At 38.5% G+C, this 27968-nt stretch overlaps 1 protein-coding gene across 1 annotated transcript; it reads right to left on the bottom strand.

Moving 5' to 3' along the window:
- Positions 1-65: 65 nt before the first annotated feature.
- On the bottom strand, positions 66-22854 carry LOC139159181 (vomeronasal type-2 receptor 26-like). The gene is made up of 7 exons (XM_070736533.1): positions 22744-22854; positions 14604-14662; positions 10926-11217; positions 5006-5818; positions 2609-2839; positions 1101-1227; positions 66-976 (listed from the first exon to the last, which is right to left on the bottom strand). Exons 1-7 carry the CDS (start codon positions 22852-22854, stop codon positions 66-68), a joined length of 2544 nt encoding a protein of 847 aa, XP_070592634.1.
- Between the last annotated feature and the right edge of the window lie 5114 nt (positions 22855-27968).

Below are 27968 nucleotides of genomic sequence, written 5' to 3'. Positions count from 1 at the left end.
TCAGCCTTTATTGCAGTTTTATCATCATCCCCAAAACCTCATATAAATATTAAAATTCATCTATCTCATATTTCTACATTTCTTCTGGTTGTAAGCTGCTCCTTTGTATTCAGGTCTGGTCTCAGAATGATAATATAGCATTTGGGGACGAAGATGCAGACCAGCAGACCAGCACAGGAGGCCAAGATGGAGAAGATCTGAACAGCTACCATGTATTTTCCCTTGGTGCTCAAATAGGTGGGTACAAAAGAGACCCAGACACTGCAGAAGACCAGCATGCTGAAGGTGATCAGTTTGGCTTCATTGAAGGCCCCAGGGAGTTTCCTGGCCAGGAAAGCCACTGTGAAGCAGATGCCAGCAAGGAAGCCCATGTAGCCCAGGGTTCCATAGAACATAGCAACAGACCCTTCATTGCATTGCTGGATGATCACTCCAGGCTGGGAGTGGAAGTCAGAATCAGGGAATGGGGGAGAGACTCCTAGCCAGATGGAGCAAATGAGAGTTTGGATCCCAGAACAAGAAAGAACAAGGGAGTTGGCCAGAGTCTTTCCCAATAAGGTTCTTATGGTGTTGCCTGGCTTTGTGGCTAGAAAAGCCAACACTACTGTGATTGTCTTGGCCAAGACTGAGGAGATAGCAATTGAGAAGATGATGCTGAAAATGGTTTGGCGGAGAAGACAAGTGGCTTTCCTTGGCTGGCCAATGAAGAGGAAGGAGGTCAAGAAGGAGAACAACAGGGAGATGAGGAGGATGTAAGAGAGGTCTCGGTTGTTGGCCTTGACTAGCGGAGTTTCCAAATATTTTATAAAGATTGCTAAGACAAACATAGTGCCTAAAGACAAGACCAAGGCAAAAAAAGCCAGGATCATCCCTAGAAGACCTCTGTAAGATAGGAAGGTTATGACTTTGGGGATGCACTGGTCTCGTTTCACATTTGGATGCTTGTTCTCTGGACATTTGGTGCACATTTTTGCATCTGCAATAAGAGAGATGAGAAAAGAGAGATTAATCCCATTCCTGCAATGTTAGCTGTTTCTCCTTCTGTTTACCCTTTTTTATTTCTTTCATGAATGCATCACGTAAAATTAGTCAATATGTACCTTCCTGAGTGGAGACCGTCCCTTCCCCACAAGGAGCACAGTCGTAGCAGCAAGGGGGCTGCCCTTCCCGGGGCAACTTGCTGAATCCTGGATGGCAGCTCTCCACACACTTGGATTCAGGGAGGGACTACAGAATAATAGAAATAAAATCTAGGAAAATGTGTAGTAAATGTTTTATTTTATTAATTTATTTATTTTATTTATTTTTCAATCAATTATAGGATAGTAGTTTATATAAACATAACACAGAAAGTAATGATAAAAGAAAACAAATGGTAGGCACAATGGTGCGCTTATGCACGGCCCTTACAGACCTCTTAAAAAAGGGGAGAGGTCAAATGTAGACAATCTAAGGTGAAAGGTTTTGTGGTTTGGTGAAGGAACAACAGAGTCAGGTAATGAATTCCAGGCGTTAATCACTCTATTGCTGAAGTCGTATTTTCTGCAGTCTAGTTTGGAGCAGTTTAAATTTAGTTTGAATCTATTACGTGCTTGTGTGTTGGTGCGGTTGAAGGTGGAGTAGTCATTACATACTGTAAGTAGTATATGCTAGTTACCTCTGCTGATGGTGACCACGTGGTGATTTTGTTTAAGTTGATCCAGTGTTTGCTGGACAAAGAGGGGTTATAGCACCATGTGCAGGACACCTGACATGAATTGTATGCATGGGAATATGATTCTTAAGGCAAAAGAGTGTGAAACATTTGCAAGTCAACAGTGACAACATCTGGAAGTGGCTCAGACAAAGATCTCCTTAATTCACAGGAGTGTAAGACGGTAAGGCAATACAGCACAATTAGTCCTGAAAAATTTTGTCATCAGAACCAATATTAAAAAAAACAGTTCTGGGTTTCTTCTGGAATTGAAATAACAGAATGAAAGAATAGCAAAGTTGGAAGGATCTTGTAGGTCTTATAGGTTTTATAGTCCAACCCCATGCTCAAGCAGGAGCCCCTATTACATTTTAGAGAAATGGCTGTCCAGTCTCTTCTTTAAAGCCTCCAGTGTTGGTGCATCCACAATTTCTGAAAGCAAACTGTTCCACGAGTTAATTAATTGGTTTCACTTTTAGGAAGTTTAGAAACATAGAAACATAGAAAACTGACGGCAGAAAAAGACCTCATAGTCCATCTAGTCTGCCCTTATTCTATTTCCTGTATTTTATCTTAGGATGGATATATGTTTATCCCAGGCAAGTTTAAATTCAGTTACTGTGGATTTAACAACCATGTCTGCTGGAAGTTTGTTCCAAGGATCTACTACTCTTTCAGTGAAATAATGTTTTCTCACTTAATTCCAGATTGCTTCTCTCTTTGATGTGTTTTCGTCCATTCTTTCTTGTCCTGGTCTTAGGTGCTTTGGAGAATGGGTGGACCCTCTCTTCTTTGTGACAGCCCATCACAGATTGGAACACTGCTATCATGTCACCCATCCCCTCTTTTCACTAGACTAACCAAATCCAATTCCTGCAATCATTCTTCATATGTTTTGGTAAATATTTTCTTTACCTGATTGAGATATTTGGAGAACACTATTGCATCCTGGTCAACAGTAAACATGGCTTCTCCCAAACCCTGTCTTGCTAGGCTCCCAAATTTTGCCCGGACAACTGACTTATTGGAAAACTGGACTGAACCTATGATGTCAAGACCAGCAGCCAGCTCTCCACTCTCATCCAAATATAACCCATCCAAGGAGTTATTGTAAAGCCTGAAAAGGTTTTGCAGGAAATGGTGAAGCTAAAATAAGACAAGGGAATAAATGCGAATATAGTATAGTTCTGAACAGTTCTACTATTCCACAACTGGACTTCCCATAAAGTTGATTTTTAACAGGGATTTCTGTTTCTATATGGACTAGAGGTGCAATGAGTCCTATGCCTTCTCTAACTTCATTAAAATTGTTATATGAGTATCTTAATTGACTACAACCCTGATAAACATTGGAGATCAATATTCATGGACTATAATGTTTTGATCATGACATATGCGAAATTGTGATGATGGTAGAGGAGTCTCCTCACATTAATATAAAATAAGGGAGGCTCGGGACTGTGAAAAATGGGCCTACCGGAAGTTTGGAAAGGCTGAAAACAGGCATGTCCCCCTTGGATCTCTTCTTTATGAGACTAGCTATGCCTAGTTCCTGCAACCTCTCATCATATATTTTAGTTTCCAGTTACCATCATCCTGGTTTATTTATTTATTTATTAGATTTGTATGCCACACTTTCTCTAGAGTTTCAATGTCTCTTTTGGAGTATGATGACCAAAACTGAATGCAGTACTCTAGGTGTGGTCTAACGGAGGGTTTATAGAGTGGTATTAGTACCTCCCTAGTCCTAGATTATATCCCTCTGTTAATGTCTGTCTGTCTGTCTGTCTGTCTGTCTGTCCGTCCGTCCGTCCGTCCGTCCGTCCGTCCAACCATCCATCCATCCATCATCTATCTATCTATCTATCTATCTATCTATCTATCTATCTATCTATCTATCTATCAGATTTCTCTCAGATTTCTATGCTGCCCTTCTCCAGGGACTCAGGTCGGCTCATCATAAACAAATACAGTGATACCTGGCCTTAAAAATGCCTTGTCATACAAACTTTTTGAGATACAACCCCCAAAATAGTACAAACTATTTTTACCTTATAAGCCCACCGCCGTCACTGGGATGCCCCACCTCCAGACTTCTTTTCTCGGCAAAGCACCCGTTTTTGCGCTGCTGGGATTCCTCTGAGGCTCCCCACCATGGGAAACCCGACCTCAGGACTTCTGTGTTTTTGCGATGCTGCAGGGGAATCCCAGCATCGCAAAAATGAGTGCTTCGCTGGCAACGGAAGTCCGGAGGTGGGGTTTCCCAGCGAGGGGAGACTCAGTGAAATCGCAGCATCACAAAAACACAGAGGTCTGGAGGTGGGGTTTCGAGGACTCTGGGGTTTTTGTGATGCTGCGATTTCATTGATGCTCCCTTCACTGGGAAACCCCAGCTCTGGACTTCCATTGCCAGCGAAGAAGAGGTGGGATTTCCCATGGAGGAGAGCCTCAGGGGAATCCCAGCGGTTGAAAAACGGGCGCTTTGGCTGGCAAAAAGGGTGAATTTCGGGCTTGCATGGATTAATCGCTTTTCCATTGATTCCTATGGGAAACGTTGTTTCGTCTTACAAACTTTTCACCTTAAAAACCTCATCCCGGAACCAATTAATTTTCTAAGACAAGGTATCCCTGCACTAACATAGAGAAATGTAGTATTAAAGTATACTAAAATATCACTACTAAAAACACACCAAAATTTTTAAATAATATTCTAAAAACCCTTACATATTTAAAAAACAAGCAACTACATTCACCCACTTAGGGTTGTATTAAAGTATTGCTACTAAAAACACACAGAAATTTAATTTAAATAATATTCTAAAACCCTTTACATATTTAAAAAACAAGCAACTACATTCACCCACTTAGTGTTGTATTGGTCTTTTGGGCTGCTGCTACATATTGCTGGCTCATATTTAGTTGGTTGTCCACCAAGACTCCGAGATCCCTCTCGCAGTCACTGCTATTGAATGTGGTTTCACCCAGTTAATATGTATGTTTTTAGTTTTTCTTACCTAGGTGTAGGATTTTACTTTTCTCTGCATTGAATTTCATTTTATTTGTTTGTGTCCAGTGTACAAGTCTGTCAAGATCCATCTGGATCCTGACCCTGTCCTCTGGAGTATTGGCTACTCCCACCAGCTTGGGGTCATCTGCAAATTAGCTTAGTTGGTTAGTTAGCCCCAGGACTATAGATAGTCAGGAAAATTAAATCTCTGAATAAACTAGTGAGCTTCATAGAGAAGTTTACAGTTAAGAAAAGTTAAGAAAAATAGGGAAGAATGGCATCAAAGGGTTATGTAGAGGGAATACCTGCCATGGCTGCACCTGTTGAACAGCTAGCCAATTTTTACCATCCTTAATTTTCCTCTTGGATTTATATAAATATGCATCATTTAAGGCCCTGGCCACACTCCAGATAGAGCGATGAATGATGTAGCTATCCAGAGACAGGATTTCTTCAATCTGCTCCTGGGGCAAAGCTTCTATGTCCCTTTTCTCTGGGCATCTTGTCCAGCCTTTCACAGATAAGCCATGCTTGGAATAGGAACAATGAAATACTTTCTTCATAAAGCCTATGATAGACTTGTGAATAGACTGAAAATCCCCATTTCTGGCATTTCTGTCCCTCTGAATCAAGAAGGAAATGTAGCCATAGATGGAGGGACTAATCCGTGGGGTATACTCTAAATCCAAAGTAAAATCCCATAAAGTTGAAGTTATCCAGACTTTTCCAATTATGTCTTTTGTGCAGATTTCAGTTATTTTCTGCATAAACAATATTCCTGTTATGAAGGAATCCATCTCCACAGAGTAAACAAAGACATTGACTTGTGTCCACTGGTAGAATGGGAAACAATCATACTTTACATGATGGGTATCCACAGAGATTCTTTGGGATAAAACAACACAAATGCTGTTCTTGACAAGCAGAGACGTCAAACTTTTCATGAATGTTTCCCCATCATCAGAGTCCGGTGCAATCAGACCAACCAAGGTCCACCTGAAATGGTGGAGCAATTTGATAATTGCGGGGTACTGAACTCCTTCTTTGGGAACCACTTGGTAGAGAAAAGGGAAGAGAGATTTGTCACTCAAAGCCTGGGAAACAAAAGTAAAACTGACCTGAAAAAGAATAGAAGACACGGATGATGAAATAAGGATTGGTTGCAGTAAAGGATAAGGAGTTAACACAGAGATGAAAGGATTAAATTAAATATTGAGTTAAGATGTTTATGCTTTATTATAAATAGAAAAAGAGAATATAAGGGATTAGATTTTATAATATTGCTATCTGTAGATGAAATATGTCTCATGTGTAGTTAATTTCAATTAATTTAGCAAAGAAGAGGATAAAAAGTATATAGAAACATAGAAGACTGACGGCAGAAAAAGACCTCATGGTCCATGTAGTCTGCCCTTATACTATTTCCTGTGTTTTATCTTAGGATGGATATATGTTTATCCCAGGCATGTTTAAATTCAGTTACTGTGGATTTACCAACCACGTCTGCTGGAAGTTTGTTCCAAGGAATGCGGTTTTAGCGCCAGCCGAAATTACCTGCGGGGCCAGGAGATGCTGCCGGCAGCTCTTCCAAGTCTGGACTTCCGGGTTCCTTGGAACCCGGAAATTCGGCTTTTGGCAGCGCGCCAGGGTGGCGCGCTGCCTGTTGGGTTTTGTGGGAGGTCTTGGATCGCCCTATTTAAGGGCGATCTGGACAAGACCTCCCCCTTGCCTTGGCTTTTCACGCGAACACCCGCCCACCCTCCGCTATCAACAGTGTGTCCTAAGGAGGTCGCCTCGGGGCCGAATAGGAATTTTTTGTGGCCTCCCCTTTAGAAGCGGCCGTTTTTTCGCCTATTCCACACTGAGGGTATGGACTGGATTGGTTAGGGGGTGCGGCGCACTTAGTGGTATAGGCCTCCCTTTGGTCATTGGGGTTTGGCAGGTTAGGGGCGGAAATGGGCAATTAGAAGCAACTGCGCATGCTCCTTTCGGGCATCCTAAAGGGTGATGGACCGCCTCTCTCCAGGAACTAGAGGTTGAAACAACGTCGGGGATTGGAGAGAGGATGTCCATGGGAATCACCGGATCCAATTCCCACAGGGATTGGAGGGTGGACTCCTCCCACACGACGAAGGGGCATGGCATGGACCCAGGTGAAGGTGGTACCTTCACCTGGGTCAGCAGGGAGTTTTTGCCCAATGTTGCCAAAGAATGTTATGGTAGGAATTTCCGCCCAGTTAGTTTTGGCCTCTGCAGGTCCTTAGTTCGTTCTGAATTTAAATATTGAAATTGGTGTATGCAAATTTATGCAAATTTATTTAAATTTATGATAATTCAATAAATGACCCATTTTTAATCCACAACATGTCTCAGCGTCGTTACTCGGCTTCCGGGGGTAATCTACTATTCTTTCAGTGAAATAATATTTTCTCACGTTGCTTTTGATATTTCCCCCAATTAACTTCCGATTGTGTCCCCTTGTTCTTGTGTTGACTTTCCTATTAAAAACACTTCCCTCCTGAACCTTATTTAACCCTTTAACATATTTAAATGTTTCGATCATGTCCCCCCTTTTCCTTCTGTCCCCCAGACCTGTTCAAGAATGGTGGAAGGTCTTAAGCATAAAACGTATCAGGAAAGACTTAATGAACTCAATCTATATTAAAAGCATTATTAGCATTTTTGTTCTCTGAATGTTTAATGTATCAAAGAAATATCATGTGTTATTATTTTAGGCACTGATTCTGTTTCTTTTACTGCCCATATTGTTTTTACTATATGTTAGAGAAAAAATAAAGAAAATTTTATACCCCCCCAAAAAGAAAAGAAGTTTAGTTATACGTTGAGTCAAATCCAAGCCAACATATTAACAAGAGAACTTTATGGTTAAAATGCTCTTTTTTATATGATAGAAGGACCTCAAAGTTTCTGCGAAGATTATTTTTATGAGATTAATATCGGACATTAATAAAATTGAGAGAGTCCAGAAATATTTCATAAGATCCTCCACTCCTCTGCTCGCAACAGAATACCTTATTCCACCAGACTTGAAATTTTGGGTTTAGATAGCTTAGAGCTATGTCGCCTTTGATCTGATCTAAATGTAGTTCATAAAATCATCTATCACAATGTCATATCTGAATATTTCAGCTTCAACTGCAACAATACATGAGCGCACAATACTAATAACTAAAGATCTTTTTTTCTTTTTTTTTACATTTTTTTAATTTTATTACAAATATATATACACATTTACATACAATATATGTTTTATATTAATACAAGGCTAAATCAATGCATAACAAATAAACGGACAAACAAACGTGACAAACAAACAAACAAACAAAAAGAAAATATTCTTTAAAAAAAATCTAATTGCTTAATTAAGTACATTAATAACAATAACTATTCACTTAGCATATTTTATAATATTTGTACTTATATTCCCTTCAGGAGGTAAGTTTTGAATGATTTTTAATTTTAAATTATTTTCTGGTGAAGTATGTTGTATCCTCAGCATATACCATTTTCTCTTGTTGGTTGTCACTGTTCTTTAAATCATTTAATTCTTTCTTATCCGCCTTCTTTCATTCATATTTAATTTCTTTAATTTCATACAGATCTTTCTTTATAAAAAGGTTTTTTGTATATATATCTTTTGTATTTTTTTTCTATGTAATAAAAAGGATATAAAGTATTGTTAATTTGATTTTTTCTTTTGAATTTTGTTTCTTTTCTTAAACCAGTTGTAAAGATGTATCCAGGTTTTATCGTGTTCGGAATCCTCTTTGTTTTTTAATTTAATTGTTAATGCGTCAAATTCAGCACAGTCTAAATTTTTTTTAATTAGCAAATCGTCGTCTGGTGGTTCGGGTTGCTTCCAATTTTGAGCTATCGTTATTCTGATTGCTGTCAATATATGAATTAATAAGTAATGTTTGTTTTTTTTCAATTTTTTGATCTATAATTCCCAGGAGAAAGGTTTCAGGTTTTTTATTTATCTTCATTTGTAAAATCTCTTCTATCCAATTCTGCATTTTATTCCCAAATTTTTTCATTTTTGGGCAGGTCCACCAAATGTGGTAGTAGGTCCCCATTTTTTTACACCTCCAACATTTTGGGTTTGTTCCTTTATACATTTTAGCTAGTGTTGCCGGTGGAAGGTACCACCTATAATACATTTTGTATATGTTTTCCTTATAAGCTGTTGATTTTGTTAATTTATAGTTTTTAGTCCAAATTGATTCCCACTTATCTAAATTTATGCTATAACCAAAATTTTTGCCCCAACTATGTATATTATTTTTAACGATGTGTTCCTCCATTTTATAGTGTAGCATATATCTATATATTTTGGAAATCATTTTCTTTTCTTGGCCTAAAATTATTTTATCTAATTCTATCTCTTTTATTTGTATTTCCTTCCTTTTCCCTTCTTGATATTTCGATTTAATTAGGTTATACGGCCACCAATCGATTTTAATTCCAATTTCTTCTAGTTGTTCCCTAGTTTTTAATTCCCCGTTTTTTTCTAATGTTTGATAATAATTTAACATTTTGTTTAGTTCTCTTGAGTTTGGGTATACCGTCACCTCTAAGCTCGAGTACCATTTGGGAATTTGGTGGTAGTACATTTTTTTGATTTTTTTCCAAGTTGTGTATAACGAATTTCTTATTATATGTTGTTTGAAATAGCTATGTGTTTGTTCTTTATTTTCCCATAGAATAGCATGCCACCCTGTTCTCATATCGTGTCCTTCCAGTATTAATAGTCTTTTATTTTCCAATTTAAACCAATCTTTCAACCAATCCATAATTGCTGCATTATAATATAATTCGAAATCTGGTTGTGCAAATCCTCTAAAGATCTAAGTGCCAAAGCCCACTGCAACAACATCGCTAAGAATGCCTCAAGAGTTGTTAATCTAATCCTAAGTAGCTTCTGCTCTGGAAATCTCACACTACTTACCAGAGCTTACAAAACTTTCACTAGAACCATCTTCGAATACAGCTCATCTGTTTGGAACCCATATCACATCTCAGACATTAACCCCCTTGAAAATGTTCAAAGATACTTCACAAAAAGAGCCATTCATTCCTCCATTCGAAACAGAATACCCTAGGAAACTAGACTTACAATCCTGGGTCTTGAAATCTTAGAACTACAATACCTTAAACATGATCTAAGTATTGCCCACAAGATCATATGCTGCAATGTCCTGCCTGTCAAAGACTACTTCAGCTTCAACCATAACAACACAAGAGCACACAACAGATTCAAGCTTAATATTAATAACTCCAAACTCGACTGTAAAAAATATGACTTGAGTAATCAGGTTGTCGAAGTGTGGAACTCATTACCAGACTTTGTAGTATCATCCCCTAACCCCCAACATTTTACCCTTTGACTATCCATGGTTGACCTCTCCTGATTCCTAAGAGGTCAGTAAAGGGCGTACATAAGCATACTAGATTGCCTTCCGTCCCCTGTCCTATAGTCTCTCCTATATCTCATATTTCTTCTCTCTATATCCTCTATAACCTTCATTGTGTATTATTGTGTATTGGACAAAATAAATACAATAAAAAAATGATACATTCAAACTCAATGTAAACCGCTCAAAACTCGACTTGAGAAAATATGTCTTCAGCAACAGAGTGATGAATGCCAAGAATGCACTACCTGACTCCGTGGTTTCTTTCCCAAACCCCAAAACCTTTAACCTTGGATTGTCTAGTGTCAACATCACTGCATTCCTAAGAGGTCTGCAAGTAGCATGCATAAGCAAACCAGCGTGCCTACAGTCCCTGGCCTACTGCCCTCATTTATCTATATTTGTTTATTTTTATACCAATACCTGCAATCTTGTATATGTTTTGACAAATAAAATAAAATTTAAATAAATGAATAAATGATAAATAAATAAATAAGCAAGCAAGCAAACAAACAAACAAACAAACAAACAAATAACTAAATACGATTGTTCTGTTCATAGGCAACCTTCTATCTAATCTTGACTATGAGATGTTTCTTCCACAAACAGGAGGAATCTAACTGGAATAGTGTTCCAGATCTGTTTGTTTTAACCTTTTGCTCTCAGTGTGATTCCAAGTGTAATAAACTTATTATTTCCATGAACATAAGTGGCCCTTAAAGTTCATGGAGGATTCAGAGCAGATTTAGACACCACAACCACATACTCACACTCTCTCACACACACAAACCTGTGGAATTTTATAAATGCTCAGCATATCTGCTATCTGGATGGAGATATCAGTTTTGGACCCATCCAAAACAATCAAGGGTCTGTTATGTCTTCCACATCTGTAGTTTGGAATATTTGCCTCCCCAGTAGAAAGCAAATCCAGCAAGGCATCTGAAGTCATGATTTTGCTGAAATAGCTGCCATGGAAGTTGTAGCCCAGGGAGATGTTGGGTAACAACTGGAGATCCTGGTTGATCTCCTGGGTGGCAAAAGGGAAGGAGAGAATTTTCCAGAAAAAGATAGGTCCATTCCTGAAAATATATACATATCACATCATTATGATATGTAAAGATCTCACCCTACCAACCAAATTGTCAAACTTCATTCTTCATAGGCAGTATTAAATAATGAACCATACAGTTTAACATCATCACCACCATCATCATTTACTCAATAGCCTTTGTAAAAGAGTTTTCTGAAGTTAGGAAAAGTAGTAAAAGCCACAGGAAAGTAAAATGCATTAGCACATCACTCAAAAATAGAATAGAATAGGGTAGGGCAGGATATAATATAATATAATATAATATAATATAATATAATATAATATAATATAATATAATATAATATAATATAATATAATATAATATAATATAATATAATATAATATAATATAATATAATATAATATAATATAATATAATATAATATAATATAATATAATATAATATAATATAATATAATATAATATAATATAATATAATATAATATAATATAATATAATATAATATAATATAATATAATATAATATAATATAATATAATATAATATAATATAATATAATATAATATAATATAATATAATATAATATAATATAATATAATATAATATAATATAATATAATATAATATAATATAATATAATATAATATAATATAATATAATATAATATAATATAATATAATATAATATAATATAATATAATATAATATAATTTTCTTAACCAAGTGTGATTGGACATACAAGAATTTTGTCTTGGTGCATATGCTCTCAATGTACATAAAAGAAAAGAGTTCATCAAGAATCATAAGGTACAACACTTAATGATAGCCTGGGTACAAATAATCAATCCAATCGTATTAAGAACAAGTCAATATAATTGTAAGGATACAAGCAGCTAAGTTAGAGTCTTACAATCATTTGTGAGAGGGGATGGGTGATGGGAATGATGAGAAGATTATTAGTAGTGCAGACATAGTTTAAGTTTTATTAGATTTATAGGCCACCCAACTCCTGATGGACTCTGGGCAGCAGTAGGTAGTTTTAGTAAGTAATTTGACAGTATTGAGGGAATTATTTGTTTAGCAGAGTGAGGGTGTTTGGGGGAAAAACTGTTCTTGTGTCTACTTGTTCTGGTGTGCAGTGCTTTATAACATCATTTTGAGGATAGTAGTTGAAACAGTTTGTGTCCAGGACATGAGGTGTCTGTATACAGGGGGGAAATCCCATTGTAATTGAGCTCTGCAAAATCAGAAGAGCTGCTATGACTTTTGCATATTCAATATCCTAGAATGTTCTATAATTATCCTGCAGAGACACCCAGAAATGGATGTGTTCTCTGATAAAGAGGGAGGCAGGATGGAGAGCCAGGGACATGTACCATTTGTAGTTTTTGAGTATGTCATGCCGGAAGGGTTAAGTCAATGACTTCACTTTGTGTGAGAGGGTTCCAGCCACTGCTAGGACTCCCTTCCTACATCCACTGATTGCTTCAAAAACCCTGAAGTTCACCCAGAGGCTTTGAAAACCCAACAGCCAAGGACTGAGCTCCATAGTCCCTGCAGAATGGCCAAACAACAGTCCACCAAAATGACAGATTCCAAAACAGTGTTTCTTAACCTTGGCAACCTTGACAACACTGTTTTAAAGTGTAACAATATTCAAAGGTACATTGGGGATGGAGACTCAGCTTGGTTCTTTCTTGGCTTCCTCCCAGGATGAAAAGGCTGAGAACTGAGTCATGCTTTCACCTTTTGATTACATTCCAGCATGTCTCTGTCTCTCCACACCATCCAATCCTACTTTGATTGATTGACTAATTATTGGATTCCTGGTCTCAACTCAAGCCCAACATGTTGAGTACATTTTCAATGTTGTCTTGAAAGCCTAACAAAAGCATCACTCTCTCTCTCCCTCCTTCCATCTCTCTTTCTCCCTTTCCCCCTATCTCCCCCTTCCATCTCTCTTGTGCTCTCCCCCACCCTCTCTCTCTCCATCCATCCATTTTTCCATCCATCCATCCACCCATCCTTCTTTCCCCCATCTCAAAGCTTGCTATCTTCTGTATCAAGTCTTGGCACAGAAACCACATGATCTGTAAGAACTCTTCATGACACAAAAAAGGTGGATGACATCTAATGGTTCAATATATTTACAATGTAGGGTGAAAAAAAGAGCTTTTCGACAGGTGGTTATCCATACTTTGCTGAGATGCTCCCAGGGAAAGAAATCTAATCTTTGAAACAGCTCCTCTGCTTCCAAAGGTGTCCAAATGATTACACCTCCTTCTCCCTTGGAATGTCCACCCCTTGTTTTAACTCTGCAAGGTCGGCTGTCAGATACTGGCAAGAGGCTACCCCATGCCTGCACCATCTTCTCCATTCCAGAATTCAGGGAAGTCACTTTCAAATCTCCCATAGAATTTAGGGCTCACACTAACACTTAACATTAACATGCTGGGAAGGGGAGGTAGACCTGCTCTGCAACCTCAATTAAGATCTTTCCACTCAAATTATGTAAAAAATAGTGATGTGTCTGTTCCCCATTTTACTGGAAGAAAGCTCAGAACTCAGAAATCTGAAGATTCTGTAGGGCTGATGTTTTGCACTGGTGCAGCCAAATCCTACCACCATAAGTGATCAACCAGGAAAACATGGTGTGTGGAGATGTCTATTATCTACCTACCTACCTACCTACCTACCTACCTACCTATCTATCTATCTATCTATCTATCTATCTATCTATTTATCTACCTATCTATATTTTCTGTGAGCAAAAAAAAATGTGATACACACACACATACACACAATCTAGCTGTTATGCCTTTTCGGTTCTTAAACCGATGTCAAGAAGAGCTGTGCTTTGTCACTGCCATGTCTGAAGGAGGCAAGTGAAAATTAGCAAAGATTAACCAAAAAGTGGTTTTATTGTATCTGCGGTGACCTGCCTGATACCCTTTATGTTGGGGCTCCTGCTGAAATCGTAAGGAAGGACGAAACCTTTCATTACACAGATGATCCCACCCAGAAGAAGATCTCCCAGCTTGTAATAATTAGATGGATTGGCTTCATTCCTCTTCAGATTCAGAGGGCACTTTAAAGTCAGTTTCCCATCAGCTGCATGAGGAAGCAGAAGGAGGAGAAACAGAAGATCCATTGGTCTTCTGAAGTCAATTTGCTTCCATGTAGATGTTTTTCTTTTTCAAGCCCTATCAGAAGCATAAAACAACATCATTTCAACGGTTGGAGGGTTTCCCCAGTTTTCCTAAGTCAAACGTTATCCTGTGAATCATCCTGTCCAAGAGGGAAGTAGACTAATTCATTGCAGTAAAACCTGCTTGCTCCCTAACACTTCTCCTTAGTTTTCACTGGAACAGGAAGCCTTGAGGCATTCGTCATTTCTCATCTTGCATTTACTTCTTACTTTTCTTTTTTTTCTTTTAGACTGAAGTTTACATCCATAAATATCTCTGGGGACTGTCCCTTGAGACCAGAGAACAGGCAAATCATTATGATTTGGATAATGTGAAGGAGAAGACGCAAACTCTGTGGTATTCCACGGAAATTAGGAAGTCTTAGATATGATTTCATACATTAAGACAGGCTGAGTTGAAAGAATTTGGCCCATCTCTTAGAATTATAGTATGGATGGGTTGGAAGCAGTAGTGGATTGCACCCAGTAAGGGCCACACTATAATCTGGTAGCAGAAATGGAGATGGAGGCAAGTGAACATGAAGAATTTGTTAGATTTTTGAAAGAAGTTACATTTTGGAACAAAGAGGTGGAAAATAAATAAGAAAACAACCAGAGGACAATAAATACTTTGAAGCTACAATGGCGGGGGATGAAAATGATGCTAATAAAGGAGAGAAGGAACTAGTAGAAGAAAGAAGATTTATGAAAATATTGGATTATTTGACAATAAAAAGACAAAGATATTCAAAATGAAGAACAGAACGCTGGCTATATTGGAATCTTTAAAAATGCATCAGGATTTACAGTGACAAAAGAAAAATAACAAAGGGGAAATATGGGTATTAAAAGGAACAAACCAAAACAGAAGTGGGAAATAGGGAGAAAAGAAGACCTATACAAATGTTACATTTAAAGTGGTAAAAAAGAGTTTGAGAGAAAAGAGATTGGAGGTGTAAAAGCAAAAGAAAGAGGAAGAAGAAATTAAGAAATTGGGGGTGGAAGGGAGATATTTTTAAAATTTAAAAGTGAAAAGTGGAAAAATTAAAATAAATTGACAATGGGAAATTATGGAATTTTTTAAAAAGTACATTATATTTAAAAGTGATAACAATATTAATTGTGTTTAAACTTGAACTAGATATATGGACAAAAGAACTTTCTTTTTTAACTTTAAAAATAAATAAATAACTATGTTACACTGATAAAAATGGATGTAGGTCAATTGGTAGAAGAGAAATAACTTGAATAAATACTAACACTTTATATTTGATTTGTGTGGATTAGAATAAATCATAATTTTTAATATAAAATTGCATAATTGATATGTTGGAATTTTTACTGTGTAATTTAATCACCAACCAGTAGATAGAAGAGTAATGATAAGGATGGTGTTTGTATAAAAAAGCTGGAAAGGAGAGATGAAGAAAATGATTTCAGGGCATTCAGAAATGATAATCTAAAACAAAATAATTAAGTGAAGATATCAAGCAAAAAAAGGAAACAAAAAGCCCCCAAAGTAAGAGGGATAAGAGATTTTTGGGGTGGGAGCAGTTTAAGCAATAACAGTTGATTTGGGGGGGGGGGGAGAATTGAATACTAAACGATAGTAGGCCCAGGAGATTTAGAAGAGGCAGCACCATATTGGAAGCATATACCTAGAGTTAAAAGCTAAATATATAGAAATCATATAAAAATATTGGCCATGGAAAATATTTGGATAGTCCTTAAAAGATAAGGGAATATGATTTTAGTCTGTCCAATGTGAGACGAGTTAAGATAAAAAACACTCAGGGAAATTCAAAGAAGGAAAAAGAGGAAGTAGTGAAGGAAGAGACAGGGAAGTGGAGGGAAGTAGTAAAAGGGAGAGAAGGTATGAGAAAGTATGAGAAGGTAGAAGGATGGATTGTCAATCTTCGCTATGTTTCTGGAGGCCCTGTGAAGTGGAATAAGTTTTGTTTTCCTTGAAACCAGGTGACCAGGAGTAGACCGTTAGAGGTTACATTCCACAAATGTGATGTGGGGTGAAGATGCATCCACCTGATGGTCATGGACACTAGGGATTGGCCAATCTCCAGAAGAGGGGGTCAAAAAGGGGTTTGATATATGCATGAGAGAGAAAGAGAGAGAGAGATTTTGTTGAGTTACCCTGGTATATTGAAGGAGCATCACATCTTCCTTTTTGCCTCTTGGCCCGACTAGGGGCCATATTCCAAGGCAGGTAAGTTTTTTATAGCTGACAACTATAATCTATAAGTGTAACATATTTTTTCTGACAATGAAAAGGAAGGAAGACTACTATAGTGATGTGCCGGTGTCTGGAGGCTGTCGGGGCCTGGATGGGTGTCAACAGACTCAAGCTCAACCCGGATAAGATGGAGTGGCTGTGGGTTTTGCCTCCCAAGGACAATCCCATCTGTCCGTCCATTACCCTGGGGGGGGGAATCATTGCCCCCCTTGGAGAGGGTCCGCAACTTGGGCGTCCTCCTCGATCCACAGCTCACATTAGAGAACCATCTTTCAGCTGTGGTGAGGGGGGCTCTTGCCCAGGTTCGCCTGGTGCACCAGTTGCGGCCCTATCTGGACCAGGACTCATTGCTCACAGTCACTCATGCCCTCATCACCTCGAGGTTCGACTACTGTAATGCTCTCTACATGGGGCTACCTTTGAAAAGTGTTCGGAAACTTCAGATCGTGCAGAATGCAGCTGCGAGAGCCATCATGGGCTTACCTAGGTATTCCCATGTTTCACCATCACTCCTCAGTCTGCATTGGCTGCCGATCAATTTCCGGTCACAATTCAAAGTGTTGGTTATGACCTTTAAAGCCCTTCATGGCACTGGACCAGAATATTTCCGAGACCACCTTCTGCCGCACAAATCCCAGCGACCGATTAGGTCCCACAGAGTGGGCCTTCTCCGGGTCCCGTCAACTAAACAATGTCGGTTGGCGGGCCCCAGGGGAAGAGCCTTCTCTGTGGCGGCCCCGACTCTCTGGAACCAACTCCCCCCGGTGATTAGAACTGCCCCTACTCTCCCTACCTTCCATAAGCTCCTTAAAACCCACCTTTGCCATCAGGCATGGGGGAACTAAAACACCTCCCCTGGGCATGTACAATTTATGCATGGTATGTTTGTTTGTGTGTGTGTTAGTATATTGGGGTTCTTTTTAAATTTTTAAAATATATTTAAATTTATTTAGATTTGTTACGATTTGTTGTGTCCTGTTGTGAGCCGCCCCGAGTCTGCGGAGAGGGGCGGCATACAAATCTAAATAATAAATAAAATAAATAAAATATAGATTTATTTTGGGCTTATTTGCCTTCATCATGTAGCCAAACCCTTACTGGAATTTGAACCTTAGAAGGCAGAGTCCCAGGTTCAAATCCCAATAAGGGTGTGGCTACCTGATGAAGACAAATAAGCCTGAAATAGATCTATAGTAGTCTCCCTTCCATTTCATTATCAGAAAAAATATGTTACACACACACACAAGGATAGAAGCACCAGCCTGAAGATGACGAAGATACCACACTGAAAGATAGGAAAAATAAATTCCCTGGATGTTGCACTATCTTCGCCCAAGTCTCACATTCTGGATATGTCCTAATAGGAAAGTCCACAACCAGCAGTGGGTTCTAATTTATCTAGCTGCTGGTTCACTTCCTCCCGTGCTGTGTGGCCATGACTTGTGGGCACACCTTGTGATTATGGGTGCGTGGGGTCACGCATGCACAGTACCAAAAAATCTGGGGGGAAAATAATAAAGCTGAAAACAAGATAGTGACCACATACACAGTGCTGGAAACTTGGCCTCTGCGCATGCTCAGAAGAAAATAAAAATAAAAAATAAAAATAAAAACAAAATAAAAAAAATAAAAAAATGTTTTTTAAAGAAAGATGGCTGTGCCCACAGACCAGCATTGACTGAATTGGTTCTGTGATGTCATCATGACATCACCAGCAGGTCACTACCAGTTTGGGTGAACCGGTCCAAATCAGGAGGAATCCACCTCTGACCACAACCTACAGAAAAGTTGGTTATGGCTGAGACTTTTCAATAATATGCTTTTTTCTAGCCAATCTTCTGCACATGAATTCCCAAAGAAGTTCTGGATTCTCAGAGAAGGACTTGTTCCTCACTGTGATTATCACCATCATTGTCTTTAGACCTTTTGTGGCTATTTCTCCAATGAGTGCCCTTGTTGTAAATATCAGACCAAAGCAACATGGAAGGAGTTTTCCATCAGAAAATGCTAAATATCATGCTGAATATTTTGTTCAAGGACAAACAGGAGTTTTGCTGCTGAATGTAGCTTTGTCTCCTTTGCATGTGAACCTCTGTTTGTCTCTAACTTAATCAGGAAAACCAATTTGTTTGGAGAGCTTTGAATTCTTCTAACTATTTTTGTTGTTCTGGTTTAGAGACAGGAAGGGGATTCAGAGACAGGAAGGACAGCGGTAGGGTGAGGGAATGAGGGAATGACGGACTTCCTGCTTTTCACTCTGATCCTACTTGTGTTTCAGCCAGTCTCTGGAAAGTTTAAAATGAAGTGCCATCTGAGTTTGGAACACAATGATGGCAAAAATCCATGGAGCTATTACAAGCCAGGAGACCATCTTATTAGTATAGTCACCACTGCAGCAAAAATATCAAAATTAATGTTGTCTTTCAACACTTCTCCTTATAGTCGGAAAAAATTGTATGTCATTCAGTATGATGAAGTTACATCTTCCCACATTCTAACACTTCATTCTAACACTCATTCTTTTCTTATTTTTTCACTTACAAACATAACACTGTCAAATAATTTACTAAGACTGTATTACTATTATACATCCCTTCTTCACTAGTATCAATCTCTTCCCACTTATTTATTTATTTTGTTTTATTTATTTGTCGAACATGTATAGGATAGTAGTAGTTTGTATAAACGTAAGTAAAAAATAACAATAAAAGAGAACAATAAGACAATAGGACAGGAACAGTAGGAAGAGTGGTGCACTTGAGTACACACCTTACAGACCTCTTAAAAATGGGGAGAGGTTGACTGTAGACATTAGACTTTCTACTTACAGTTTTTGGGATTTGGGGAAGAAACCACAGAGTCAGGAATGCATTCCAGGCATTGATCACTCTAATGCTGAAGTTGTATTTTCTGCAGTCGAGTCTGAAGCGATTTACATTTCCTTTGAAACTATTACGTGCTTGTGTATTGCTGTGGTTGAAGGTGAAGTAGTTATTAACAGGAACGACATTTTGGTATATGATTTTATGAACTATAATTAGATCAGATCGGAGGTGACGTAGTTGTAAATTGTCTAATCCCACTATTTCAAGTCTGGTGGAGTAAGGTATTTTGTTGCGAGTGAAGGAAGAAAGGACTCTTCTTGTGAAATATATTCTGGACTCTCTTGATTCTATTAACGTCTGATATGCAATGCAACGAGTGATATGAGTCTCTTGAGAGTGGGCAGCATACAAATGAATAAATCTTTCTAGAAGGTTTACTTCTTGATTGGTGCATTCAATCTTTATTTGGGGACACATATTTTTGTAGCAGCTTTTAAAGTTTGCAACTTAGCCTGTTTATTGTTTCACCAAAGAGATCTTTTTTTGGATTGGAGCTTCCTTATATTTATCGGTAATTTGTTTTTTTGTTTTTGGTTATTTTTAGTGGTACATACAATTTAATGATTCTTTGGATTTCAAGCAAAAATATATTGTAGTAGTCATCGGTAGTATTACAGCCAGAGAATAGTGTATGCCAATCAAGAGATGAGGGGTTGGTGCTTATGATATCATAGATGGATTTTTAAAGTTGTAATTGGTTATCCCATCATTAAGGTCATTTCTGTAAGGATATACATTGAGACATAAATCATGCTATGGTCACTGTTGGAAAAGGTTTCTTTTATTTGCAGTCCATAAATTGAGTGTAAACTGTTGCAGAAAATGAGATCAAGACAATTGTTGAGTTTAGTATTGTCAGTAACTAGTTGATCTAGCCCCAGATTGGTAACAGCAATGGTTGAATGTATGGGTGCAGTTGTATATTCATTTAGGTCCCAGTTTATATGTGGTAGGTTTAGGTCACCAAGAAATATAAGGGGATGTAATTAGGAGGCTGCCACATTAGTAGTGAGGTTTGATTGTTCGCATTTGTGATGTCATAATCAAGGGCTCTATAACATAGTAGGAAGTGAAGTGTTGTATTTAAGGTCAGTTCACAGATTATTGTTTCTGGAAGATCGAGTTCATGCTTAACTTGCACCTTTTTAAAGTTCATTGATTTCTTATAGAAGATTGCAACTCCACCTCCTTTATGGATTTCACGATCAGATCAATAAACATGATAGTCTCTTATTGTGATAATGGAGTTGGGGAGCGATGTATTTAGCCAGATAATATTTTGAAGATAAATATAATGTTGAATTTAGCAGTTTTTAGTAAGATAAGGAGTTCAGGTATTTTGCTAATGATGCTTGTTGAATTCATTAGTTTGCATTTAAGATTAGCAGTAGTTGATATTGAGGAAATAAGGGGCATGCATACCAGGTTTTGATTTACAGAGGGTTGTTTTTGGTTGAGGATGGATTGGAAGGTAGGATGGTTTTGGGTGATGGTGGTTTGAAGGTTGGATGATGGATTGTGGGTCTTGGTTTTGAGTTTTGATGCAGTGTGGTAATGTTTATTTATTTATTCATTCATTCATTCATTTGATTTTTATGCTGCTCTTCTCCTTAGACTCAAGGTGGCTTACAACATGTTAGCAATAGCACTTTTTAACAGAGCCAGCATATTGCCTCCACAATCCAGTCCTCATTTTACCCACCTCGGAAGGATGGAAGGCTGAGTCAACCTTGAGCCAGTGATGAGATTTGAACCAGTGACCTACAGTCAGCTTTAGTGGCCTGCAGTACTGCACTCTATCTGCTGCGCCACCTCAGCTCTCTATATTACTATAACCATATTGCTAGTATCTTTCAATTATATTGCTTTTATTTGTCTCCTAGTACAATCTGATAGCTTATTAGTTACCTTGACTATCAATATGTATGATATCTTTTTATTCTTGATGATGTATTTTATTATTTTATGTACACTGAGAGCAAATACACCTGTCAAAATCCTTGTTTGTTCAATCACACTTGGCCAATAAAGAATTCCTGTTCTGTTCTGTTCCGTTCCACTCCACACCACACCATTCCACTCTCTCCTGTCCTGTCCTGTCCTCTGCTCTACTCTACTCTACTCTACTCAACTATACTCTACTCTACTCTACTCTATTATTTTCTATAGGACCTGCCTAATTTCTGAAATTGTTTTTATATCTATGGTTTGTTTGTTTGTCTGTTTGTTTACTTACTTACTTACTTACTTACTTACTTACTTACTTACTTACTTACTTACTTACTTACTTACTTACTTACTTACTTATTTATTAGATTTGTATGCCGCCCCTCTCCGAAGACTCGGAGCGGCTCACAACAACAAAACAGTACAAACCCAATGATTAAAACAATTTAAAACCCTTAATATAAAACAATCATACATCTCATACAAGCCATACATAAAACGGAAACTGCCCAGGGGAATCAATATCCCCATGCCTGACGACAGAGGTGGGTTTTAAGGACTTTGCAAAAGGCAAGGAGGGTGGGGGCAATCCTAATCTCTGGGGGGAGTTGATTCCAGAGGGTCGGGGCTGCCACAGAGAAGGCTCATCCCCTGGGTCCTACCAGGTGACATTGTTTCATCGATGGGACCCAGAGAAGACCAACTCTATGGGACCAAACCGGTCACTGGGATTCATGCGTCAGAAGGCGGTCTTGGACATATTCTGGTCCGATGCCATGAAGGGCTTTATAGGTCATAACCAACACTTTGAATTGTGACCGGAAACTGATCGGCAACCAATGCAGACTGCGGAGTGTTGGTGTAACATGGGCATACCTGGGAAAGCCCATGATTGCTCTCGCAGCTGCATTCTGCACATTCTGAAGTTTCCGAACACTCTTCAAAGGTAGCCCCATGTAGAGAGCATTGCAGTAGTCGAACCTCGAAGTGATGAGGGTATGAGTGACTGTGAGCAGTAACTCCCGGTCCAGGTAGGGCCGCAATTGGTGCACCAGGAGAACCTGGGCAAACGCCCCCCTCGCCACAGCTGAAAGATGGTTCTCTAATTTTGTAGAAGAGAGACTCAAATCCAAAAATGGGACATTAAAAAAAACCTGAACGAACTTCAGATTATTTACTTCCTTTACCAATCCTATGTTTATTACTTGAATTACCGGTACTTGAGTTTTGTTTACAGTAATTACTAAAATGGTTGCTGATGACAACGGTGATAATATTAACATTGTTTTACTGTAGCCTTTCTATTGATCAGCATAGAATCATATGGTTCATTTTCACCATTCAAGTGGTCAACAAGAATCTCCAGCTTCTGCACAATCTCACTCTTGGCTACAATATACATGACAACCATATGACTGAACTTGGCACTTCAGATGCCTTGTTGGACATGCTTTCTACTGGAGAAGGCAATGTTCCTAACTACAGCTATGTAAGGAAGGAAAACCTTTTGGCTCTTCTTGATGCAGCTTTCATGGACATCTCCCTCCAGATGTCAACATTAGTAGGCATCAATAAAGTCCCACAGGTTTGTCTTTGTATTTCTCTATCTTGTAAAGTGAGTGGAGGATGTGAGGTAGGCAAAACACTTAATTATATCTTCTCTCTTGCATCCAACAGCTGTTCTTCACCATTGTCATTGTATGTGTCACATTGTCATTGTATGCTACAGCTATGGAATCTGACAGACTCCCAAAACTGTCATTGAGAACTGGCAGAATTTCAATTAATGTCACATAAATCCCAGCGGTCAGTTAGATCCCACAGAGTTGGCCTTCTCCGGGTCCCATCAACCAGACAATGTCGTTTGGCAGGGCCTAGGGGAAGAGCCTTCTCTGTGGAGGGTCCGGCCCTTTGGAATCAGCTACCCCTTGGAGATCAGAACTGCATCCACCCTCCTCGCCTTCCGCAAGAGTCTTAAAACTCACCTACGTCACCAGGCCTGGGGCAATTAGATCTTGCCCCCCTGACCAATAAATGTGGATTGTATGATTGAGTAATATAGGGTTTTTAGCTGTAATTTTTCAATGTATAAGATTTTTTTTGTACACTTTGTTTCTATATTTATTCTGTGAGTGGCCCCAAGTTTTTGAAGAAGGGCGGCATGTAAATCTAATTAATAATATTACTAATAATAATAATAATAACAACAACAACAATAATAATAATTTTATTTATTTATTTTATTTATTTATTAGATTTGTATGCCGCCCCTCTCCGAAGACTCGGGGAGGCTAACAACAATATAAAAAGACAATGTAACAAATCTAATATTAAAAAACAATCTTAAAAAAACCCCAATTTAAAGAACCACTCATGCATACAAGCACACCATGTATAAATTCTATAAGCCTAGGGGGAAGGGAAATTTCAATTTCCCCATGCCTGACGACAGAGGTGGATTTTAAGGAACTTGCGAAAGGCAAGGAGGGTGGGGGCAACTCTGATATCTGGGGGGAACTGGTTCCAGAGGGTCGGGGCTGCCACAGGAAGGCTCTTCTCCTGGGTCCCGCCAAATGACATTGCTTAGTCAACAGGACCCGGAGAAGGCCAACTCTGTGGGACCTAACCGGTCGCTGGGATTCATGCGGCAGAAGGCAGTCCCGGAGATATTTTAAAAAGACCTCTTGGATTTAACAACAACAACAACAACAACAACAGAGTTGTAAGGGATCTTGGAGGTCTTCTAGTCCAACCCCCTGCTTAGGCAGGAAACCCTACATTACCTCAGACAGATGGTTATCCAACATCTTCTTAAAAACTTCTAGTGTTGGAGCATTCACAACTATCACTATCACTATAACTATTACTTTATTCTATTTATTTATTTATTTATTTATTTATTTATTTATTTATTCATTCATTCATTCATTCATTCATTCATTCATTCATTCATTCATTTCTATGCCACCTTCTCCTGAGACTCAGGGCAGCTCACAACCAGTAAATACAAAACATGTAAGAAACCTAATATCAAAACAGTCTAAAAAGCTTCTATACTAAAAACATATAATTTAAATTCTAAAACTGCAATATATTAAAAAAAACAATCATCCACATTCATCCTATCATTTAGTCATAGGCCGGGGTAGCTGTAAAATTTCACTGGCCCTATGCCTGCCAGCAGAGGAGCATTTTTAAGGCCTTACAAAAGACTGGGGAGATGTGGGCAGTATGAATCTCCGGAGGGGGTTGATTCCAAAGGGCAGAGGTCGCCACAGAGAAGGCTCTTCTCTTAGGGCCCACCAGATGACATTGCCTGGTTGACAGTGCCTGGAGAAGGCCAACTCTGTGTGACCTGACTGGTTGCTGGGATGCATGAGGCAGAAGATGGTCCCATAGATAATCTGGTCCAATGCCATGTAGGGCTTTATAGGTCATAAGTGTTGGTTATGCCTTCACAGCTATTTCCCCAAGTTTCCTCTGGAACCCTACAGAGTCCATTAGGCATCTGGGGCAGAACCATCTAATTGGTTCTGATTTGATTTTTACATATATTTACTTAATTTGTTTCTTTTATCTTTTATTCATACATAGTTTTATTAATGGTCTGCATTTTACATTCTAAATATTGATATGCTATCCTGATGAATCAAAAATAAACTATTCTAATGAGAACAAAGTTTGATTAAAAGCTAATATTTTGGGCTTGATTTGACTTCAAATATAGCACAGCATTTTTCATTGTTTTTTCAGATTGGTTATATAACTTCTCCAGAGGCTTTGAGTGATAAAAGTCAATTCCTTTTTTTTCTACCGGATGCTCCCCAAAAATGGATTCCAGTACCCAGGAATTGTCCAACTGATTCTCCATTTCAGATGGAACTTAATTGGTCTCTTTTATTCAGACACAGAAAATGGAGAGAATTTCATCAGGACTTTTACTCCTATGCTTGTCAGGAATGGAATTTGTGTTGTTATACCACAATTATTCTCAATGACAGGACCTATAGCATCCCTCAAGGATGTGATCTCTAATTGGAGACAAGTCAATGTCTTTGTTCACTTCATAGAATTTGTTTCTCTTTGGGACAGAATTCTTCGTTTCCATTCAACACTTGATGCTTTGCCAGGACCCATTGAAAGAAAAGTATGGATCATGACAGGACTGGGAATATTTTCAATAAAGAAGCATACACTTCTCAAATATGTCCACAGTATTTTGACCTTTGCTTTTAAGGGGAGAAAAAGACTAAAAGATGATGCCTTTGAACCCATTCTCTTTGTAGACCGCCAGTTTGAAGATAAGTATTTTATCTGTTCTTTTTCAAAGTATGTCTTCTCTGTTAAAAGGCGAGGAAGATGCACCCAGAAAGCACCACTAGAGAACCAAAAGAAAAGGAAAAGTTTGCAAATCAGAAATGAGCAATATGTCTACAGTATTGTTCGGACTCTGGCTCATGTCTTAAAGGCTGCCTACTCCTCCAGATACAGGAGGAGAAGAGAGAAGGAAGGCAAAAAGAGTGGGACTTCAAAGCTGCAGCCATGGCAGGTATGGAATAACAACAAGGATCCATTGAACTTAGTTCTTTTTGAGAAGGAATGAAAGGAAGGAGTGGTACCAGAGGTGGTGGTACATACTTTCCCTACTGATTTGCAAATGTGACCTCCCGCTCACACCTGTGGATTGCATGCAAGCATAAAGCTTCAAAATGTGCCTAAATAGGATGACACAGAGCAACCCACAGGTTCACCGGTCCAAAGTAGATGAATGCTACCTATGAGTGGGACCACCTCAACATGGTTGTTCTACAAAAGGTCAACAGATCTGGCCAATCTAACAGCTTGAGGGATAGGTTTCCAAAGAGTTGTTATCAGTTATATTTTGATTTTAAAAGGATGTGTGTGTGATTAACTTCTTAGAATTTTACCTTCATAAATTTGAAAGAGACTCAATCCCACCTCTCTATAAGAACCCCAGTTAAAGATTATTTGACTAATGGCTGCTCGGTTTTTACATTAAGACTCCCCTTCACTGATCGAGCAGCTATCAGTCAGTGAATCGCTCAGTTGTAAAACTGTTCCTCTTTTTAGGATTTTTCTGCCGCTTCCCTTGTGACTGAATTCATTTTTTTTCATTCCCTGGAATAACAGATAATCCCCACTCGGTTAAAGACCTTGGTATACTAATAACAAAAGATTTAAGTGCCAAAGCCCACTGCAACAATATAGCCAAGAAGGCTTCAAGAGTTGTAAACCTAATCCTACGTAGCTTCTGCTCTGGCAATCTCACACTACTTACCAGAGCTTACAAAACTTTTGCCAGACCCATCCTCGAATACAGCTCATCTGTTTGGAACCCATGTCGCATCTCAGACATTAACATCCTTGAAAATGCCCAAAGATACTTCACCAGAAGAGCCCTTCACTCCTCCACTCAAAATAGAATACCCTATGAGACTAGACTTTCAATTCTGGGCCTAGAAGGTTTAGAACTAAGACGCCTTAAACAAGATCTAAGTATTGCCGACAAGATCATATGCTGCAATGTCCTGCCTGTCGGCAACTACTTCAGCTTCAACCACAACAACACAAGAGCACACAACAGATTTAAACTTAATATTAACCGCTCCAAACTTGACTGTAAAAAATATTACTTCAGTAACCGAGTTGTCGAAACGTGGAACTCATTACCGGACTCCATAGTGTCATCCCCAAACCCCCAACACTTTACCCTTAGATTATCTACGGTCGACCTATCCAGATTCCTAAGAGGTCAGTAAGTGCACTAGAGTGCCTTCCATTCCCTGTCCTATTGCTCTCCTATATCTCCTATACCTTTCTTCTATTCCTATATCTCTTCTTCTATTCTTTCATTGATACGTTCTATTACTAAATCTTCCTTTTAGATTTTTTTGGTAACATCTTTCACCTCTTTCTTTCCTTTTGTTTTTTTAAAAACAATCTTTATTAAGTTTCCACATATAAAAACAATTTAAAGAAACAGAACATACAAAGAAAAAAAAAGAAAAATGAAAGAAAATGGACAGACAAATCACCCTATAAACTTAAACAACATATAAAGCATTCAGCTTCAGTGGTGTTCAATATATGCACATAGATCATTATTTGCTTATCATCAACTAATATTTTCTTTCACTACATATATTTATTTGGTATATAAAAGACAGAATTTGTCAACCATATTGCGGCGCAGGCGGAGTAACAGTCGGACACAAAGGTGTGGGTATAAATAGGGTCACTTTTATTAAACAAAATTCAAATTAACTATTTAGCCAATTAAACCACGTGACCTGCAAAGGTGCATAAATCAAATGGGGGCGGAGTTAACTTTCCAACAAACTCAACTGAGCAACTCTAGGGCGAAAGCTCCTTGCCCGGGTGCAGGGTCAGGTAAAATTACACCTGCCCCCTGCCAAATGCCACGCCCCCACGGCGTGTGGGATGGCTCGCCACTGATCTCTGATACGCCACAGGCAGCGAGCCACAGGAGCGACC

This window comes from Erythrolamprus reginae, chromosome 2 (genome assembly GCF_031021105.1).
Source record: "Erythrolamprus reginae isolate rEryReg1 chromosome 2, rEryReg1.hap1, whole genome shotgun sequence".
Lineage (NCBI taxonomy): Eukaryota > Metazoa > Chordata > Lepidosauria > Squamata > Dipsadidae > Erythrolamprus > Erythrolamprus reginae.
This window is presented reverse-complemented; position numbering and strand designations above follow the sequence as displayed.

Bases quoted from the DNA above. Each gene is read 5' to 3' on its own strand.
- LOC139159181 (XM_070736533.1), bottom strand. From the start codon at position 22,854: ATGTATATTGTAGCCAAGAGTGAGATTGTGCAGAAGCTGGAGATTCTT. The intron at 11,218-14,603 runs GTAAGAAGTAAA...ATATATTTTCAG, and splicing joins CTAAAAGAAAAAAAAGAAAA to GAATGGACCTATCTTTTTCT. The intron at 977-1,100 runs GTACATATTGAC...CTCTTATTGCAG, and splicing joins GACGGTCTCCACTCAGGAAG to ATGCAAAAATGTGCACCAAA.